Source organism: Hipposideros armiger, unplaced genomic scaffold (assembly GCF_001890085.2).
Source record: "Hipposideros armiger isolate ML-2016 unplaced genomic scaffold, ASM189008v1 scaffold_98, whole genome shotgun sequence".
Classification (NCBI taxonomy): Eukaryota; Metazoa; Chordata; class Mammalia; order Chiroptera; family Hipposideridae; genus Hipposideros; species Hipposideros armiger.
In genome coordinates this window covers 3,470,980-3,492,140 of record NW_017731448.1, presented here as the reverse complement: position 1 = coordinate 3,492,140, position 21,161 = coordinate 3,470,980, and the positions used below count along the sequence as shown (strand labels likewise).

General features: G+C 44.3%; 1 protein-coding gene across 8 annotated transcripts in view; it reads left to right on the top strand.

The window, feature by feature from the left end:
- The window catches only part of TRIO (trio Rho guanine nucleotide exchange factor), a 322,427-nt gene that overhangs the window by 219,987 nt on the left and 81,279 nt on the right, over nucleotides 1-21,161 (top strand). For all 8 annotated transcript variants that reach the window (XM_019646200.1, XM_019646201.1, XM_019646198.1 and 5 more), the window contains exons 27-33: nucleotides 222-311; nucleotides 3,300-3,392; nucleotides 5,664-5,775; nucleotides 7,283-7,473; nucleotides 9,455-9,556; nucleotides 12,613-12,755; nucleotides 13,335-13,434. In XM_019646200.1, the coding sequence (XP_019501745.1) occupies nucleotides 222-311; nucleotides 3,300-3,392; nucleotides 5,664-5,775; nucleotides 7,283-7,473; nucleotides 9,455-9,556; nucleotides 12,613-12,755; nucleotides 13,335-13,434 (831 nt within the window). The remainder of the gene's footprint in view (nucleotides 1-221; nucleotides 312-3,299; nucleotides 3,393-5,663; nucleotides 5,776-7,282; nucleotides 7,474-9,454; nucleotides 9,557-12,612; nucleotides 12,756-13,334; nucleotides 13,435-21,161) is intronic.

Sequence of the window (21,161 nt, the reverse complement as noted above, 5' to 3'; positions counted from 1 at the left end):
CAAAACAATGCAATAGTTACACATTTCACCCCTCACAAAGTGACAACCCCCCAGTGTGTTTTTTATATTAATAGATTTCTTTATAAAATAGGGATTCTTTAATTTGGGGTTTAAATTGCCTTTATCCACACAGCTTCTTTTCTGCGTCAGAGTTTATCATATGTTGACTTACTGCCATTTGAAAGAGACATTGTAATTTTTGTTGTTGTTGTTGTTTATAGGCAGACAAGTTTCAGATGTATGTCACTTACTGTAAAAATAAGCCTGATTCTACTCAGCTGATACTAGAGCATGCAGGATCCTACTTTGATGTAAGTAATAGATTACTAAGGAAGCTGTGAAATTCCCTAAGTTGGTTTGGTATACATAAAATACAGCATTATTCAAACTTTTACCTAATTTATAATACAATATTTTATTTTCATTTTTATCTGTCACATATGGTGGGATATTTTTATTTTTCTTTTGTTTTCTTTTGTTTTTACAAGGTCCTTCTCAAGTACAGCAAGTGTATCTGTAACATTCAGGTTTTAATGTGCACGTGTGTATATGTCATTACTATTTTCACATCATAAATTTTTTACATGTAATATTATGCATAGAAGATATAAACTATTAAACTAAGCTTTTTTACCCCCTCTGAAGCAAAACTAACTTTGAATCTTTTTTAATCATTTATTTTTCCCATTTTAATTTCATGATGTTACTATTTTCCGAAAGTGGCCTACCAGTAAAAGTTTACAAATAGCAGTATAACAACTAGTTTCATGGGGAAGTTCATCCATTAAGTTCTTCTTGGTGTAAACATAGATGTAGGTCATATTTTTTTGAAAGCTACTGCGGGAGGTTATTTATTACAGAAAAGGAATGGAGCCTCATGATGTAACATGCAGAATGCTTTTGGGGGTTTCCAGAATGGAGTCAAATGTGTGCCAAATACATGTTAATTAAAAGATGAGGCACTTTTGAGTGTTATGAGAAATTTGTTGCATACGGCTGTGGGAATATTAGCTATTTCTGTCTTTACGTTTTTGTGCATGGCCAAGTGGGATAATCTGCCCTCCTCTGAAAGCCTGGGAAGTTAGAATAAACTTTAGCTTCTGTCTTTGAGATGAAACCCCACCAGCAGCTGGGCCTGTCTTAGCTGTCATTCTCACGACCGGTAATTACACATCACCTCCTTTGTAAACAGAAAGTCTGCTCCCAGCCCAGAGCTGCCTTTTCCTTTCAATATTTCACTTGAAGCTAGGTCCCTACCCCTAGAAGAAGCCCAGCACTGTGTGGCTGCATGCACAGTTAGAACTATTTAAGGCCCAAGCATTGAGCTGAGAGTGTGTGGCACATCTAATGTTTCAAATCAGGGCCATATAAAAAGCCTTTGCCCTGAAACATCTTTAAGCTCACAGGAGATGACGCCTGTCTGATTTAGAGATTTCACAAATTACATGCCTGTGGTTTTCGTTGTGCAGTATTACTGCATATCCATCAGGGGCTCATTGATCTCACAGTGCTTGGTCCTAGGTGCTTAAGTGCGTGGTCCTAGGTGCTCAACGTAGAGAGGTGAACAACACAGACAGGGTGCCCAGCCTCCCAGAGAGGAAGATAAACAGCAAGGATATTAGGGACGTAAATAACTGAGTTACAAGAGCAAAGTAGAAATGCAGCGATCGATCCGTAGACCACTGGCCAGTGAGCGAGAGCCTCCTTCCACCCCAACTCCTCTGCCCCCTCTAACCCAAAGGAAAATCTTATAAGCGAAGACGTTCTTGTGGATATTCTCACAGCCTTTTAGAAAAGGGGAACTTGATTATTTCAGCAGGATTAATCCTTTGTCAGGTCTTTTGGAAGAATACTGTGATCTCATAACTGCTTTTGAATAGTATAACCCTGCGATAAGAGGCACCAAGGATGGCAACAAAAATAGTGAGACTGGCATTTAGAAATACCACAGATGCATTTCTGAAAATGTTGTTAGAACCAGGTGTGTTAAAAAGACATTACAGCATCTTTCAGATGAACGGTGGCACAGTCATGACATGGAGTCCTGCTCAGTAGTCAAAGGGGTAATTTGTCTCCAAACGTGGGCCGAAGGAAGCTAGATATAAAAACCAAAAATACCTTCTGAACGATCCCTTTTATATGAACTTCTCACTATGCAAAACTAATCTGTGGTGATAGAAATCGAAACAAGGGTTGCCTCTTGGTGGTGGCGGGGGAGTGGGTGAGGGAACTGATTGGAAAGGGGCATGAAAGAACCTTCTGTGGTGGAAATGTCCTGCATCTTGGTTTGGGAGTTGGTTATGAGTGAGTTAACATTGGTCAGAACTCAGTAACCTGTACTTAAGACATGTGCGTTATACTGTATGTGGAAAACCATTTTGGTGACATTAATAGATGAACGTGTGTCTCATCATTGAATCATAAATGCCACATTTTTAAACAATTGCAAATTGAAAATAAACTTTTAAACTATATTTATGATCTGGAAGCTGGAGGAAGAATTGTCACGTTTGTAATTTCATCTGCTTGATGCTTGGGTAGCAAGTCATTCGTGATTCCTGCAGCCAGCACCTCACAGGAAGTGCTGTCACATGAGTCACGGTCTAGTCTGCTTTTCCTGGCAAGCCGAATCAAAGCAACAAGCAGACTGAGAACACCAAGATGTGGTGGCTTTTAAGTCCAGCTTGCAGCACAGACTATCAGAAGATAGCCATATTTTAAAAAAATTTCTGAGAAGAATGTTTAGAACTAAGAAAATGCAAATCCAGGGGGTTGGTGTGAAAATTCTGGGCTGGAAGATAGTGGAGTAATGACAGCACACAAGAGAGCAGAGTTCCCTGATGGTGCATAATTTGGCAGTGGGAAGAAGGAAGCCTCTTGTAGGAGAGTTAGGCTGTGGGAGGGATGTGGTCTGTGACTCGGGCACACGTGGCCGAAACTGTGGCGGGACAGAGGGTGAGTCCTGTCCTCAACTCAGGTGTGGCCTCCGAGGGCTGCCAGTGCTGGCCCCGGGGACAGCCCTCGGGAGCTGCTGACTGCCTGTCTGGTCTCTACAGGGCAAACTGTAATGCAGAGTGAACACTGCTGTCTTCTGTGTGCAAAGTGATAACTTGACTGAGATTTATTATTTTTATGTCGAGCATAGTAAAAGAATCAACAGTGATTTCTGCTTTATATTTACAGAAAAATAACAATATGTATATATTCATTGTGGAGGTAAATAAATGTAATATTTAGTCTGTGCTGTCTAACTTACCCAGTGATGTTTTTATTTATATGTATATAATTTTTTTATTCAGGAGATACAGCAGCGGCATGGATTAGCCAATTCTATCTCTTCCTACCTTATTAAACCAGTTCAGCGAATAACGAAGTATCAGCTTCTTTTAAAAGTACGTATGAAGCATCTTCAGCCTGCACAGTTTTATGATTTGTACATTACTGTTTTGACATTTTTCTCTCTTATGTGAAGTACCCTGAGTTTTTAAAGTAACACCCAGTATAATATTGTTAGTTTTTAATTCACTGCCATTTATTGCCCTGACCAGTTGCTCAGAGAAGCAGGTAAATAAGGATATATCCCTTGATTATGCACCGAAACGTCTCTGACCGACCCTAGTCCCTAACACAGACTGAGAAAGTTAAGAGAAATTGTCAGTCCTGGATCTTTTCTACTGTCGTTCCCAGTGTGGGCTGCTGACCCTGTGTGCTGTACACTTTGTGAACATGGAGCTAATCTCACAGTGGTGCTAGAAGGCGGGCCATTGACGGTGAGGGACGTGCCGGAGTCATCACTGGATTCCTACTGTGGGCTCGGCTCTGTACTCGGGTCGGGCTGGTGCCCAGGTTTCCCACCGAATCCAGGAAGAACTCGCACTCAGGCAGCTTACTCCCTGTTAGCCCCAGCATATCTCATCTGCACACAAGTCTATAGAGTGGATTGCTCACACAAACCACAGGCATTTGAGTCTAACTGACCTCTGATTTTTTTTTATGAATGATTATAATTAAAAGCACACTTGCAAAAATGTTATAGTGATTAGTCTTAGAATGGTCAGGAAAACTTAGAAATTGTGATGAGTTATCATAAATGCATTACACATACTTGATGCACCTTTTCTTGACCAAACGTCAGGTAATTTACAATGTTCAGGTGATGTGGTGTTTAACCTATCTTTTCTGTGGTGCTGGATGTTATTAAGCATTAGAATGTGCAGACCCTTCATTCATCCTGGTAACAGTATTTTATGAATCTGACTGGGTGCCCAGTTGGGTCCTAGCACAACAATAGAAGGCGATAATGTAATTTTTCTAGATATAAAATAAATTCAGAAGATGGAGTTATGAATGCCTGAAACTCTTCTTACTCTTTTTGTTGGTAAGAAAAATCTAGAAACAGAAGTGGCTACAGTCATTTGTGAAAGTGATTCCATGTGGAACATTCCTGTTTGCATAGCTCTCCTGCACATCTGTATCAGAGTTCCACTAAGTGGCTGTGTGACCATCACTGCCGAAATACGTGTTTGCTGTAAACATGAACTAGAAGCCATAGGCTGAGTTGTGTCACCTTCGCTCTCTGCTTTCTAATTCTGCGAAGGCAGCATGCCTCTGGTGTCCTCAGGACCTAAGGATTTTGTTTTTAGCCCGTGGTTCCACTGAAGATCTCTTTCTCGGTGACTTCACATCTAGTCTGGTTCTTTAATTTGCAGATCTCCCTGGGTTCAACTGAGGGATTCTTCTAGAGAACAGGAAAGTTCCCACGAGGAAAGTTTTCTGCAGGGAGGTCAAGTCTACATCCATTACATGTTACGAGCACATTTTGCCAGGCTGTTCAGAGTAGTAGATAAACACTGTCTGGTCATGGGCAAAGGCGCCTGCAGGTAGCTAGGTTGCTCTAAACCATTCTGTGTGAGACCAAAGCTGAGTGCAGTGTCATGTCCCCTCTTTGTTGAATACTGGGAACACAAAAGGCTGCAGGTAGCTGCTACTTGACTGATAATAATAACTGATACACTGGGAAGATGTCTTGGAGCCCAGCAGAAGCTGCATTTGTTGTCCTTGCTCTCGGTCACTTAATAACGGGCGTTCCTTTGAGATCTGAGATGTAATCACACCCAGGGAGGTGCAGTGCAAGCCACTGGAGGTGTTCTAACATCACACGCAAAAGGAGAGGTACTTCACCGTAGACATTCCCGCAGACTTCTCTTCCTGATGCACGGCTGGGGCAGCTCCCGGTTAGGGGGCCTTGAGTTGATGGCACCAAAGAGTTCAAAATCACGCTGGCATCCTGTGGGAAGCCTGGCAGTACTAGCTGGACTCTGCAGATACAATCAGTAGCTGACTGTACCCTGCTCTACTAATTAAGCATTTTTATCTGTCATTGTTGAGGGTTGATAATTAATGTGTGTACTAATTTCATCTTAAACTATAACTGCATCTGGCTGACTCTGATGTGAAGAAATGTCCTGGTGGAGCAGGACGAACCCTTCCATCCATTGGATAAAGCAGTAACTCGTTTTCTATAAGAATATATGCCCAGTGGACCATGGTCTGTTTTTATCTTGAAAACCATGGATTTTCATTGACGCTCTCATTTCTGCAAAGATCTTGCTGGGAGAGTGTTTTACAGCCTTTGACTAGTTCATGGTCTTGGTTTCCTGCAGGAGCTCCTCACGTGCTGCGAGGAAGGCAAAGGGGAGATTAAGGACGGCCTGGAGGTGATGCTCAGCGTGCCCAAGCGGGCTAATGACGCCATGCACCTCAGCATGCTGGAAGGTAACGAATGTCTGGGCCCCACAGGCTTTTGTTTAAAGGGCTGGTATTATTGCTTCCCTTAAAGACCACATGAAATACTTCCGCCTCTTTTAATACCTGTCTGTCCTTGTCCTGTAACTGGAGAACATCCTCTCCATACCCTGAACCCCAGGAGCACTCCGTGTCCCTTCGGCCACCTGGTCCCCGTGTTAGGTGGATGGTGGAAGAAAAGCTAGATGCGTCCCCCAGGATTAGAAAATCCTTAAGGCCGCTGTTGCTTCCCCATCTCTGTGTTCACTGCATCACTTGTTAGAGCCTGAAACGTGGCAGGTACCACACAACCTGCTTATGCAGTTGAATGTGGCATGCAACACATTGAAAGAGTCAGGTAAATATGCTTAAAATTATGGTCACAATTACGGTTTCTGTGAATGCTTCTGTTTAAGAAAGCGGTTTCTGTGTTACACTGGTTACACAGTAACGTTTAGAAGACGTAATCCTGGCCCCCCTCCCCCCGCCCCAAGTGGTTATGCCAGCCTGTGTCATTATCGTTGGTAGTTGAGCTGGCGTGGAACCCTTTGTAATGTCCTCGAGGACGCAGGCTCTGTCCAGCTAGTTTCTCTCCGTTCCTTGGATGTTGCCTGGCTGGCTCGGGTCAGGACGTGTGGAGAGCATGTTCCAGTTCCTTCAGGCAGGAAGTGGGGAGAGGGGCGGGGGGTAGAAGTTGTGTACTTGACTCCCCACATGGCCCATGTAGGTGCTGGCTACCCCTAACTGCAGAGGGGGCTTATTTGAATGGCCTTAGGGGCAATGGGGTGAACTTGTGCCATTGGGAGACGGGGAGTGTAGAAGTTGGGCAATAACTAGCAGCCCCTGCCCAGGTATCCGCTTTGTGCCGTGGTAGCTTAAAGGCCGTACAGTGGGCCACTTCCATGAAGAGGTGAGCAGCAGTGAAAGCCAGCCAGCGGCCAGAGGCTGAGTGATTTGCATGAAGACTTCTGTGTTCAAAGCGGGGAGAGCTCACCAAGGGTACCCAGGTAGCTAGGGCCACTCCCAGAAGGAAGGCTAGACCAGGGCCTTGAGGAAAGGCTGGGACTGCTGGGGAATGTCTGCGAAGGGTGTCCTGGGCTAAGGGGCAGAGGACCAGCCAGACACAGACGGGCATAGGCGATGGCCGACAGACAGAGGTTTGTGTGATGGAGTGCGTGAGGGCGGGAGGGAAGTGGGGGTGAAACCAGCTCTCTGGTGAGGACGCTCTCTAAGGAGACAGCGCTTACAGGGCGCGCCAGGAGGGGTCGCTGCATTGTGTTCAACAAGGGGAAATATAGGCAAAGTTTGTGTTTTAGGAAGAATTACCGTTTGTCAGATGGGTCTGTGCGGAGGAGACTGGAGCCGGGCCCAGATAAGAAACTGGAAACTGAGATTTAATTGATGGGCATTTTATAAATGTTTTTAGTAGTCATATGCTGTCTTGTGCATCACTTATTTTCCTTTTAAATTGATTGTGCCTCCTTTTTTTATGTTGTAGGGTTCGATGAAAATATTGAGTCTCAGGGAGAACTCATCCTGCAGGAATCCTTCCAAGTGTGGGACCCAAAAACCTTAATTCGAAAGGGTCGAGAGCGGCATCTCTTCCTTTTTGAAATGTCCTTAGTATTTAGTAAAGAAGTGAAAGATTCCAGTGGGAGAAGCAAGTACCTTTATAAAAGCAAATTGTTTGTAAGTATAGGCGTTCAGAATTGTAAGTTTAAAGGTAACACAATTGCAACCTCTTTGTAGGTAGAGAAAAGTCACTGTTTGTTGCCTTCAGTTTAACCTCCCCAACTTCCTAAAATGTGAAAGTCTAACTTGTCATGTTTCCATCTTCCTCCGTGAAATTCTTTGACAGCCTAGAGCCCACTAGAGGGCGCTCATGAGTTTGAATTTCCCTGGACTTAGGACACTTGCTTTTTCTATTATAATAAATTGTATAGATTCTAACTGCAGGATAAGAAAACACTTTGTAAGTGAATTTAAATCATTTATCTCCCATGTGCTTAACTAGCTTTACGAATACATAAATTGGTCACATCGAACTATGATTAAGTAAACTCTCATATTGTTCCAATTAATTTTTCATTCACTGACACTGGAATATACTTAAGCAGCCTTACTGGTTGGTCACCCTGGGCTCTTAATGATGAGGTTTGATTTTTTTTCATTAAAAGTAAATATATGAAAAATAAATTCATTAATGTGTTTTTACAATAGCAAAATATGATTATTGGAGAAAAAAATATGTAAGCCAAAATAGTTTTAAAAAACCCACAATGCCCACATCTAGACACAGCTACCCTTGAGTGCTTGGTTAGACACAGTGATGCATTTGATTCTTAAAACTTTTCAGTGTGCTTCCTGGCAAGAGAAACATACCTTTTTTTCACTAATAGCACACCCAACCAGTCTCTGTAAAAACCACATGTCGGTGTCAGAAAAGTCTCAGGCAGGGGTCGTCCCCTAGGTCCACTGTACTTCCATCTTCCATTAGTGGGCAAGATCTCAGGGCTATCAGCACAGAATTGCTGGGCAGAGGAAGACTGGGAAACTAAAGAAAAATTACCATCAGAAAAAGAATAAAAACTGCGATAAAATTTTTTTTATGCAAGGTACGGAAAATTGCTTATAAATGTTGGTAGATGTTTGGAATTTGGACAATTTATGCATTATAAGTTTTTATGATATCCATATGTTAATCAAATTCCCAAAGTACTAAAATACTACCAAGTGTAGAAGTCATCTTAATAATAATATGGAATTTGCAAATCCAAACTAATGGTTTTCATCCCATTTTCTTTGGCTTATATCCTGTTTGAGACTGTCTTTTGGATCACAGCCCTCCTTACATCATTTTAGATCATATACTTACTGGAAAGAAGAAATGCAGCATTGCTGGCGAGTAATTTCACTAGCTGGCTTTAATTTCCCCGTAGAGACCAGGCTAGTCTGTTTTCGAAGCTGATACGTCTTCACTTAATTTATCTGTTAAAAGCTAAGATTCCCTCAGAGGCCTCCTCTGGAGGTACAGATTATGAATCACTTCCTTTGCTGGGAGGAGAGAACAGATTGGGGTGAACTTGATTGTGCTAGGGGCACTGAAGTGGTTGACCTTCACCTACATTCTTCCCTGTTTGCGTGCCACGATTGCATATATCCCAGAGAGAAATTCTGTCTCTTAGCCCTGAAAATCTTTGGTGAAATACTAAAAGTCGATGCTATTGATGAACAACCTGGAAAATAACTTGAGGTGTTACCACATCCTTTGCCCTCTCTAAAGCTACTTCATTGATGCTGAAAATGCAAGGCGGCCGCTGTTCTGCAAGTAGAACAGACCCATTTTGTATTTATAAGGTGAAAAATAGTCAGCTCTTGGTTTTCCAGATAATGGGGCATTCAGGTACTTGGCTTTCCTTCCTCTGGGTTTGCTTGTCAACCAGCCTCAGAATCCCCAGTAGAGGTGATCAGAGGAAATGAAAGATATGAAACCAGTCATTTGTAGCCCAAGAACAAAGTATCCTCATTTTAGCTGAAACGAGCTCTGAGAATTACCTATTAATGTAAACAAACTGTTGTTATAACCTAGCATGACAAGTCACCAGAAATGGTTCCTTGTCTGTGAATTTTACTTGCTGTCCCCTAATTATATAACTGTCTTTCTATCCAGACCTCAGAGTTGGGTGTCACAGAACATGTTGAAGGAGACCCTTGCAAATTTGCACTGTGGGTAGGGAGGACGCCAACTTCAGATAATAAAATTGTCCTTAAGGTACGTTTACTGGGAGCCGGGGATGTGGTGTGACACAGGTTGGTCATGGCAATGTGTGCTTTTTTATCTTGTTGAACCATTCTGGTTTTTATATCATTTTATGTGTGGCTTTTGTCTTCTTTTGGGATTGATGATGACCACAAGAAGAATAGAATAAATTCAGTTTGGTATTCTAGTGATGAAATAACTTGAGCTAAACTTCTGCCTGCCTACTAAAAGATCAAATGGAGCAAGGTCTTCAAACTTCTCCCATTCTTCCAGCCTTAAAAAGAATTAGTTGGTTCCGTACGAGATGAGGAGGCAAGAGGTTTGGACCCATAGCCCCCGTTGCACACCTGACCTGTGGTTTCCAGAAGAAAACGGGCGCTTAATGGGTTTGTGAGGCCCTTTGACAGTTCTAGGGCTGAGCACGCCAAGAGTCTCCTGGGCTCTTCGGCTTTCTAGTTTGAGAGCAGAGGAAAAACGGGATAATTATCAGGTACGGGGTTTGATAATATTAAGATTTAAAGAGTTCAAAAACATGAAGGGTGTTTTGAGGTATAAAGTCTGTGAATATAGGAAAATATCTGTGAATACTTGATTCGAACTCTGTTTTGATTATACTGCCCTCTCCTAGGGATGACATAGGGCTCTAAGAGCGTCTTATGTACTTCCCTCCTTCTGTGTTTGAGAAAATACAGATGGAACTGTCTGCTTGAGCTGTCTGGAAGGATCATAATCGACTTCAGGATGTTTGGGGGAAGATGTAGACAAAGATTTGTAGGATATTGGGAGACGAGCCAGAAGCTTAATGGGTTGCTGGTGTGTGACCTTGCATGTCAGCGATTTTATCTCTTACATTCTTTTACTCTCTCTGTGGGATTCCCAGTGACTAGGACTTACTCAGCGACCTGTCACTCCTGTGGGGCCTGTACTTTAGTGACCCCTGACCATCCAAGCCATTGTGTTTCTAAGGCTTTATTCACATGGAAATGATGGATTATTTTGCAGTGGATTTATGATTACCAACTCAGTGTGTTCTTGTTAGTACTGACTGGCATAAAACCCTATAAATCACACTGATAGCCAAATATTAGATAGCTGAACTTTTCTAAGGCATAAAATTGTAAAGCATACTCAAGACCTTAAAACTTACAACTTACATTAAGTGTTTATCCAGATTAGCTGCACTGATAGATACCAAAGGGTACACCTAAGAAACAGGGCCAGATGTTTTAGCCAGATACGGATTACTTTCATTTAGGACATAATAAAAATACTCATGATGCAATTGAAAAATAAGATTTCCTGTGGGCTTTACTAGATGAAAGTTTTTTAGGAAGTTTTGAGTAATATTTTTCTGACTCCCAAGGAGAGACTAAAGGAAATAATGTCCTCATTAATTTTAGATGTTGCCTGGTGGTGATGATGGAGGTGGTGGCGGTGGCGATCTTGGTGGGATTGGCACTGGAGATGAGAGTGGTGGTGAGAGTAGAGATGGGAGTGGAGATGATCGTCATAGCTGTAAAACAAAGCTGTGGCCTTTGTTTTACTTTTATATAGTCTGCAAGGGAGAATTTTATTTCTAAATCCTTCCTTAAGCAGACTGAGACTACTAGGAGAATTACTTTCCATAATGAAAATGTAATGATCAGTTTGCTTTATATCATGGAATTTTCTTTATTTCTGAACCATAGTAACAGCTTTCCTTTGTCTCCAAGCTCTGCCAAATGCTCTTCCTCAGATACTGCTCTTTGTTTAACCTCCTGAATATTTGTACCAGGCATACATTCTAGTAGAGCTGTAGAGCTCAGATTTTCCACCCTGAGATGCTTATTTCATGCACTACTCCCCCTGTTCCCTAATCACCCTGCCTTCTACCCCAGAAGAAGTCAGTTTTATTGCTATCCTGGCCTCCCGTCCTGGACTGGGAGTAAGGGGCTCCGTTTATCTTTTATTTCCCCATTTCTACCCCTAAATAACATTAAAGACATATCCTTCAGTCATAACATTTTACTTAGAGAGTTCTCCGTTTTAATTTCCTTTCCCAACATGGGCTTTGGCTTTCTAGTTTCCAACACAAGGTCTGCGATGAGAAAATGGTGGCTTCTCCACCCTTCATGATCTCATCTACTATCCCACTGACGATTGGTTTAATCATTTACAGGGAATTAGGCTTATATCATAGGAGGTCAATGTTGTCCGTAAGGAAATTAAAAACTGTTACTAAGGCCCAGAATATGTAAAAAGAAAAAAAAAATCCCATCTCCTTTGAGGCACAGTGAAAGAAAAAAAATCTGGAAAAAGTGATGCCATATGTGTTCATTCAACAAATGCTTTTTTAATATCTGCTGTGTGTCATTGTCAGAGAACCTTTCTCCAGTTGTAATGGGAGTCGAGGTAAATCTACCAACTGTGATTGGCAGTAGGTTGCACTGGTTTATTCTGGTGGAATAACCAGAGGTAGGCAAATGTCACGCACTCTGGGAATTCCAGCTTCTTCACCTACCGGCAGGTGACCGTGCTCATTTCCAGTGTGTCCAGGCGACAGTCCTCATTGATAACACGAGGATAAGGGAGGCCCGACTCCACGGCGTGCTTGCGGGAGGGAGGAGAGGAAGTGGGGAAATGTGGCAGCTGCCCTGTTGTTGGATGGGTCCAGGGCACGAGACACACGATGTGTGGGCATTAGCTCAGGCCCCGTTGACGCTTCGCTAGCCACTGACCACTACTCGGCCTAAATAGCCTGCAGGAAGCTTTGGTTTGGGGGTGGCTGTGTTGTCATATTTTCCCAGGGCTGCTTCAAAGTTCTCGGGGTTGGGGAATGATTGATTATTAGACTATTCAGATATCTGGAATGACATAAGTGCTATAAAGCTAAAATGGTTTTGATGAAAAAAATATTCAAAACTAGGTTTCATTATTTGGTGGAAAATTAAACATAGGACGTGGTTGCTTTTCTGCCCAAAGGGTCTTTTTAAAATGGGAAACTCCGGGAATGGGGGAGGTCTGAGAGCCCTTAGTGCAGGATCTGGAAAGGGCCCCTCTGTTCCTGATGGAGCCTGTACCTCCTTCAGGCGTCCAGCATAGAAAACAAGCAGGACTGGATAAAGCACATCCGGGAAGTGATCCAGGAGAGAACCATCCACCTGAAAGGCGCCCTGAAGGAGCCCATCCACATCCCCAAAACCGCCCCAGCCACCAGACAGAAGGGACGGAGGTGAGTGCCGGGGATTCTGTGGAACTCGGTTTATTTACTAGGGAGAGAACAAGTCAATGTTAACTTAATTATTTTTCAAAACTCGTTGTCAAATATTTTGAGGGATGCTTTTTTTCTTAAATACAGTTTACATATAACATCATTCTTAGTAATGAAATCGCTTTGTCAAGACCAGAACCTGCTTCAGCTTACAGTAAATGTAGGGCTGTGTGCAAATCCCTAGTCACGCTCCCCTTCCCACCCGAGGTGTGACTGTGCACGTGGCCTTGGACAAGTTAGAGCATCTAGACGCTTTCGTTTCTCAGTTCTAAAATGGAAATAACCGTATCAACTGTATTATTGTGTGAGTTAAATGGAATGATGGATGTTAGGCACTTGGCCCCATGCCTGCCCAAAAGCCTGGGCTCCCTAACGAGCGATCAGTCATTGTAAATACCGTGGGGGCAGCAGCCGTCACGAGGCTGACTCGCACCTCTTCAGACAAATGTGTTATTTCTCCAGTGACTGATAGACAATCTTTAATCACTTGGAAAACGAATCCAGCAGTGTCAGGAATTCAAGGTTTCTTTGTGTCTCCAGAGATGGAGAGGACCTGGATAGCCAAGGTGATGGCAGCAGCCAGCCTGATACAATTTCAATCGCCTCCCGGACGTCTCAGAACACACTGGACAGTGATAAGGTAAGTTGTAACCAGACCTTTCATTGGGGACGTGAATGCAACTAGTCCGTGGTCTGGTATCAAGTAGCCTCTTTTATCTGTAGATGACAGCTGTCATCAACATTTTCAAAGAGGTGCTATGTGCTAAGAGTTGTGCCAGGACCCCAGTACCTGGGGCAAAGACTTCGGGATGTCCCGGTTCGAAGACTTAAACCCTGAGGATTCAGAAAAAAATCACTTGTCCTTCCCAGTGTGGTTACCTGGTTTTCTGTCGGGGTGGCTAGGGCAGTGCGGTTAAGCAGCGTGGTCATGTTTTATTTGGCAGAAGAACCTACTATTTTCAGTTAAACTTACACAGAGCCCTGGTGCATAAAAGTGGAACTGCTCTGGTTGAAGCAGGGGCACCGGCGTCCTCCAGACTGGCCCTGAGGCGCCTTCTGGACCACAGGAAGTGCTCCCTGGAGGGGGCCTGCCCAGTGCTGACCACTAGGAAGGGAAATACAATTTGTGTCAAAGTCTTTGTAGGTATACTGTGTACCGAGCTGGCCTGGAATAGCCCGTGATTCTCTCTTGATAGAATCAAAATACATGGACAGGAAAAGTTTGAATCCTGGGCTTGTGCATGATGCACACAGATGACCAGAGTCCCCTGGAAAAGCTAATGGGGGACATTCATTTCGATGAAGTCTTCTGTTGCTACTGAGATGAGCACCTGTTCTGTTCTGTTCTAGAATGCGAGGCCAAATTCTTTTAAAAACAATTTGACAGCAAATAGGGCTTTCATTTAACTTGCCATTGGTTCAGAATGCCCGGGTTTCTCACTGCCGGATGCGGCCATGCCATGTGGCACGAGACCTTAGTCCTGGCTGTGAGATGCAGGAGTTGTTTGCGAGGCGTTCCCACAGCCCGCTCATCTGCATGGAGGAAGTGCTGTGCTTGCACCATCGTGGAAATGATTGGTGACAGAGGGGAGCGTCCCATTACCGGTGGTCGTCTCAGATGGCAAGTCTTAGAGTCCCAGACGTTGGTCTTTTCCTCATTCAGTTTTGCAGGAGAATTCATGGTATTTAATGTAGCTTCTGGGACACAGTAAATAGATTTTAAAATATTGCTCAAGAATTTCATTTCAAAATCCTTCTAGTTTGAGTAATTAGTAGTTTCTCTACTTTTTGAGTTCAGTTAATAACAAGTCCTAGACGTTGAATGCTAAACTAACGGGACTGAAGCATAAAAACAGTGCCTCGTTTTATTTTGTCCCAAGCCCCAGGGTATTAACATTCAGCAGGTATTCCTTGCCAGTAGCAATAATGAGAAACAAGACAAATGACGTACGTGTTCAGGCATCCGGTCCCTCCTGCATCTCTCCCTGCAGCCCCACCCCGTAGCCGGTAAGAAAATAAAGTTTGAACTTGGAAACATTTCATTAGAGTAATTCTGATTATTTTCTTTTTAAAAAAAATAATTGACCTGATTGAGTTGTCTAAATAGTCAGTGTACACAAGAGTCCCACCTAAAGGAAAAGTAAAAAATAATAAATAGTAGGTCAGGTCGAGGGCAGTGGCCACCTCCATTCTGACCGTTTCACAGACTCGCCATGACTGAGAATCACCACTCCAGCCCTTGGCCCACCAGCCCCCAAGTTCACACTCTTACCAAATACACTCTTATGGATCTGGCCTGGGTTTACCTAGAAATGTGTTTTCAAGTTCATTTTCAAAAAAATAAGCTAATGTAACATTGAATGTCAACCGAAATTGAAAACTTATTTAAAAAAAAATATGTTATTTGAATGAAATTACGAAAGACGTAAATAAATATAAAAAGCTCTGCCTCTTTGGAAGGTGTGTTAAGACTTTTCTGGAGATTGGTCTAGGAAGAAAGGGTGACTGTTTCTTCAGGAGGTTTATGTGTATATAAATGGCTGGCAGGGGGGTCCGGAAATGCCTCCTGTCTCTGGCGAGGGGCTCCAGACTCACCAGCTCCCCACCCTGAGTGGAGTCGCCCGGCGCCACACCACGCCTTGTGCCTTCTCACACGTAGAGACTCACACGTAGAGAGTTCGCGTTGCTAGCGCTCCAGGGCAGCCCTGGTCCCCTGACCTGTGGCTGACTGGAAACCACAGGAGGTTTGCCACAGAAATAAGGCTTTGTCCTGGTGTAAGCAAGAGTGTAAATAGTTCTTCTTTGGATCTGTTATAGCATAAATAGACTTATGTGAATTTGGAACTGAGCCCGCCCAACTCCTATAGAAAAATAAGGCCTTATCCTAAAGGCTGTTGCCATTAAGACTGCAAATTCTATTTGTGCCCAATGAGAGAGGAAAAGTAAATCACTAACAGAAAAGTACAGGTTTACAGAAATTAATCATTCTACCCTGGGAATCTGTTGGAATATTGGTATTTTTAAAGAACTACCTAATAAGTATTTCATCTGTGGAGGTAATTCACCAGTTTCTGTTTAGCTCCTCTAATGCATTATCTGTAAACGTCATTCCGTAGCTCAGAAATCCCAAAAGGGCCACATCTGTGAGGGCAGCCATTGTCCCCACCTGCGCATCAGAGGCATCTGCTCCAACCCTCGGCTTAACAGTCTCATGACTCTTACCCACCTTGAAGAAATGACACTCCAAAACTCAGTTTCTTTGAGTGGACCTGGCATGTATTTCCTGTAATACCCGTCACAGAGACCATAGGTCTTTAGGAGGCTCAGAGGCCCATGCCTGAAAAAGAGGTGAAATGGCTCCTAAGACCATAGAACCGCGATGGGTCCTCTTTTCCAGGTCTTGGGATCTGCGTTTGGGATGAGAGTAAACACCGCGTGAGGCTTAATAAAGATAAGTGAAAATTTGGAGTTCGGAGAGGACACACACCCCCTAGGCCTTGTGGGAAAGAAGGCACCTCGTTTGCTGCCACACGTGCCTGCATTTGTGTGTTCTCTGCTTTGGAAGGCTTGCTTGTAGCCGTCTCCCTTTTTGTACTTTTCTGGTAGAACATTTCAGGGTCAGTAGATGATTCAGGCGAATACGTTCTAAAAACTGGGAAACTGCATCCTTTCCTGAGTCGGTTTGTAGAATGGTTTCTCTGAACCAGGCTTAATCAGAAAGCCCCCTTGTCTCCTCGGATGGCACTAACTTTTCGTATGTCTCAAGGTCCTTTCCACTATGCACATTTCGAGCTTAAATGGCCTCTGATGACATGGGCAGATCCGATGAGGGGAGTTACTTAACTGTATTCTGCCTGTTTGGCTTAATTTATGATGTCTGTTATGAGTTAGCTGTTATCGTGGAATTTGGTTCCGTTTCAGAGACTGGGTGGGGGGATGTTTCTGACTCAGCCGCTTGGAGAATTCTTAAGGAAAAGCTATCTGCCCAGCGCTGCAGTAATTCTCAGATGAGGTGCAGGTTTTCAGAAGAGTCCGTTAAGGAGGGGCTCCCAGTCCCTCTTTCCAGGGAATGCTGTCCGCAGAGCTGAGCGGGCTGGTCGCAGGTATGAACACATGCCCCCACGAGCACATTTCCTTCTTTAAAAGATGCCATCTCTTTGTTCTAAAAGTGAGTTGAGCACCGATTCTTGCCTATGTTCATATTACTTATGCTGATAAAAATGATCCTAGAAAAATATGATTCGGGCTCCAAGGAAACCAGGCGCTTGCCAGACCTTTATCTCATTGTCCTGAGCTCGTCTCGGGGGGCAGGGCGGAGAGCTCTGAGCCAGCCTGTGGGGCCATGAGGAAATGACGGAGGTGAGATGACCCTCGCAGGGCCACCCAGCAGTGCGAAAGCTGGAAAAGGAATGTGGATTGAATTACCTGTCACTATCTAACCCTTATTATGTCACACTAGAGCTGAATATGGAGCTAATGTTTTTAGTATAATAAAGAAGCATTTTTTACTTTTTCTTTAATTTTTAAACTTTTTTCTATCTGCCTTATTGTTAGCCTGTGATTTATTTCATATAACCAAAATTTATATTAAGAGGAAAATAGAAAATCTGGAATCACATATAGGCTACAATAGAATGAGCACTGTGAGGTCAAGATGACCAAGATGCGGTGTGTGTGCAGAAGTTGGCCCCAGCCAGCAGGGCGGGCGCGGTGTGAGTGTTCTTCTGGGTCAGAGGTAATGTAGTTCTAGTTTTTAGTGAGGGGGAAATTCAGTGGAGACTGATACTTGTCATGAAGTGCCCCGAACTGACCATAATGTGAATATACAAAGCCACATATTTAAAAGAATAAATGGTTTCAGTTACTCTTAGTACAGCTGCAGCACTGTGTTGGGGATGAGATTTCATGCAGTTTGAAATGTCAGTCAACTTTGCCTGTGAAGTGGCCTTCCACGCCATAGGCACTTGGTTGGATTTATGTAAATTGCAGCATTGACGTAGTATAAGAGTAGTTAATGCCAACACATTTTAAATATGGCTGAATTCACGTTTCGGGGCAAGGACACTCGTCTTCAGCCTCCAGCCCTTGCACGCCTAGCGCCGAGCGGGAAGCGGAGGTGAGCCCTGGCTCTGCCCTCAGCCCTCTGTCCTCTGGCTGACGGTGCCTTGCTCAGAGGAGGTGCCCAGCTTGCTGGCCTCGCCAGCGCCCCCTGGGCCTCCCGGGGCCTCTTGTAGGTTTGCCCCATGTGGGCATGAAATTGAGTCGTTCAGTGCGGAAGCCTTCCTATGGGACGACACACAGTTTTCATCTCCTCAGACAGAAGACTGCGGGCATCTGTTAGCCTCCCCAGCTCAGAGTGTAATGGAGTACGGCGGGTTCTGAGATGGCAGCGTCTCGTTCAACATCGTCTTGTCACGCTGATGAGATGTCGCCGGAACTAACCCTTGTTTATATCACTTTGCCTGTGGTAAAGTTGGTTTCGTTATCTCTCGTGTCACTCAAAGTCACAGAACCTATGGGTGATGTTAGGGGAGGACTTACTGTAGTTCTGTGGGGTGTTCAACATCAGCAGCAGCCGGTTAAGGACAAGGAAGCACTCGCCAGCCAGACCTCCGAGCTCTGCTTCTCAGCAGCTGGCGGCTTGGCCATGTTACTTCACCTCTCTGTGCCTCTGTCTCCTCGTCTAAAAATGGGATGATAATGTTACCTCATAGGGATGTGAGCATTAAAAACGTGTATGTAATGTATTTAGAACTGCGCCTAGAGGTACTGAGCACTGAATAAATATTAGCTATTGTTCTATTTCCGTTTTAAAAGTTGCTCCTCCCCACCCCCCTCGAGCTGTTGGCGTTCCCTACTAGCTGTTGCGTATCCCTGTCCACACCGGCCTCCAGCCTCTTCTTGGGCGCTCCTGATGGCAGTGGATTTAGGAGCTGATTGTGGTCGTTAGGACCTGATGCTCAGCATTTGTGCCTGGACTTAAGCATTTTGGTGGCTCAACAGCAAAACCCTGGCCACGTGCCAAATGGGCAGCCACTGAAGAAGAGGGAGACTCTCGCTTAAAACCTGTTTCCAGCTGCTCATCTGTAATCCTCCCAAATTAAGTGCATAGTGGTCGCCTAATGAAGTCCACATAGAAGTCCATGTCAAGTGACTTCGTGCTCTGCACAAGGCAGGTACATGGCTCGTAAACCCTTGTGAGTCGCCCCTGTGTGCCGGCCCAGGACAGGTGCTCCAGCACAGGACGAAACCGGGGGACAGAGCTCCCCCACCCCCAGCCGGTGATGGGCTGCACGGGGGTTTGCTTGCTTCTTCTCCTAATCTTTGTTTTCTATTTTTCTTAGTGACTGTGTGGCTTTTTGTAATTATTAACGAGTTTTTAAGTGCTCTCCTAAAACCACAAAATGAGTGTACTCTTTGATAGCCATACTGAATTAGGAAAACAAAATCCCCGTGCTAAAGCAAATGCCTTGGTTCTAAGAAAAGGAAGTTTTTTGTTTGTTTTTTTTAGTATAAAGTTTAGGTCGACATGTACCAGAAGTGTTTCTAAGAATATTGGCACATTGGAAAGTGTTTTTACTGTAAACGTCACATGCACCCTGATCAGAGTTACTGTGAGGATGATGACAGGCCTGATTCAGACTTGGGTCCAGGGGTTTATCCCGGTTTTTCCTTGTGTGAAGGGCCCAGTCGGCTGGTTACCTGGCCCTCATACCTGAACTTTCCAGGTGGTGTCCCTCCATTACAGATACAAAGAGGCATTTCAAATGAACTTTTCTGGATAGAAGATTGTCTTGCTCAGGAAATGCATAAGCGGGTTTCTTTGGGTTAAATTGTCCTAAGAAGTTCGTTTTCAGGGGCCTGGTGACATAAAGTAATGCAGGTGGCTTTCAGCTGCCTCCTTTTTCCCAGCCCTATTCCTATTCCTGCAGGAGCGTCTGCAATACCTGTTCTGGCAGCTCTCATTCTAGTATGTTCTGAGTGAGGAGAAGTGCCGTCCAGGTCAGCTTCTGCCAACCCTTCAAGCCTGGGCCACATAGCAGCTGCCCTCTGATTTGCTTGACTTTCTACATTTGAAATTTGCCTGTTTAGTTGTAGCTTTTAAATTGAGCTTCTTTCCATCTAGTTTTCCATTCTACCTCATGGGTATCACTTAGTCGAGGAAGCTGTCCAAGAATTATTTTTATGTCAGAAAGCCAGTGTGTTGATCACCTTGGTAAAGAGCGGAGGAGTAACGCCCCAGAACACTCAGTATGCCTTTTCTGGATAAAATGTTGGGTATGGTAAGCCGCCGTTTGTAAAAAAGTTTTTTCTCACAGATTTTCTTCTTATTTATGGTAAAAAGCATATAAAATTTACCATCTTAACTATATCTCAGTTCTCACAGATTTCTTGTCCCTCCGATGAGTGAGAGCTTATCACAGTGACCCTCTTTGAGATGCAGTAGACTTGGGGAGCACTCCTGTGAACTTGGCGTCTGGGTCAGGGTGAGCCCTGGGTCTGTCAGGTTGCCCAGCGTAGCGCGGGCAGATGAGAACGTGGGGTGTAATTTCTCTCCTTGGGGTACTGTTCTGGGTGCCAAGGGTTGCCAGTAATGGGGCTGTGCTCCCTAATCCCTTAACCAGGGCAGCATGTTCTGGTCTGCTCTGTGTGAAGCCTCCTCAAAACCACAGGCCCTTTTCTGAGGTTTCTGAAGGACTGAGCTGTACTGGGCTGGAGGATGTGACCGTTCACAAGAGCTGATACACTTTGTTTGTAGGGGAAAGTGGCTTTTGTTAGCCCACATTCCCCCTTTCCCTTTGAACTGCGCTCAGAAAATTGGCCAGGCACCCACCTGCAATCGATCTTGGGTCCTTGAAGTAGAATCATTTGCAGAGTGACTGCGCCCTCCGCCACGGCAGGCGTGAAGAGCCCTGTTCCTCTGGGAGCACTCGCCCCAGACTCACCCGGGAGCTTGGCTGTTCCAACCAGGTGTTGCTGTTGTTTCTGCAGAACTGTCCATCCCTGTAACGAAAGCTGCCTCCTTATAGCGCCAGGGAGGGGCGCTCCAAGGAGCATCGGGGTGAAATCCCCATCCAGAGGTCTGTTTCCATATGGCCGTTCACTAGCTTCAGGCAAGGATGTCACTTGGCTTCTCAATGAAACAAAGTTAAAATTCTCTTTTGTGTGGTGATCGTTGAAAGTTCACGTGCCTGCGACCAGAAATGAGAATTTCATTCTTTTGGGTGAAACCCAGCAACTTGTTCATTTTCATTCACTCTGGAGATTTCTGCCAAGACCCTGGTTTGATTCCACAAATAATCTGTGCATCCGGACCATTGGTGTTCTTCTTGGCAGCCCCTTTAGAGTGACATGGGGTGGTCGGGA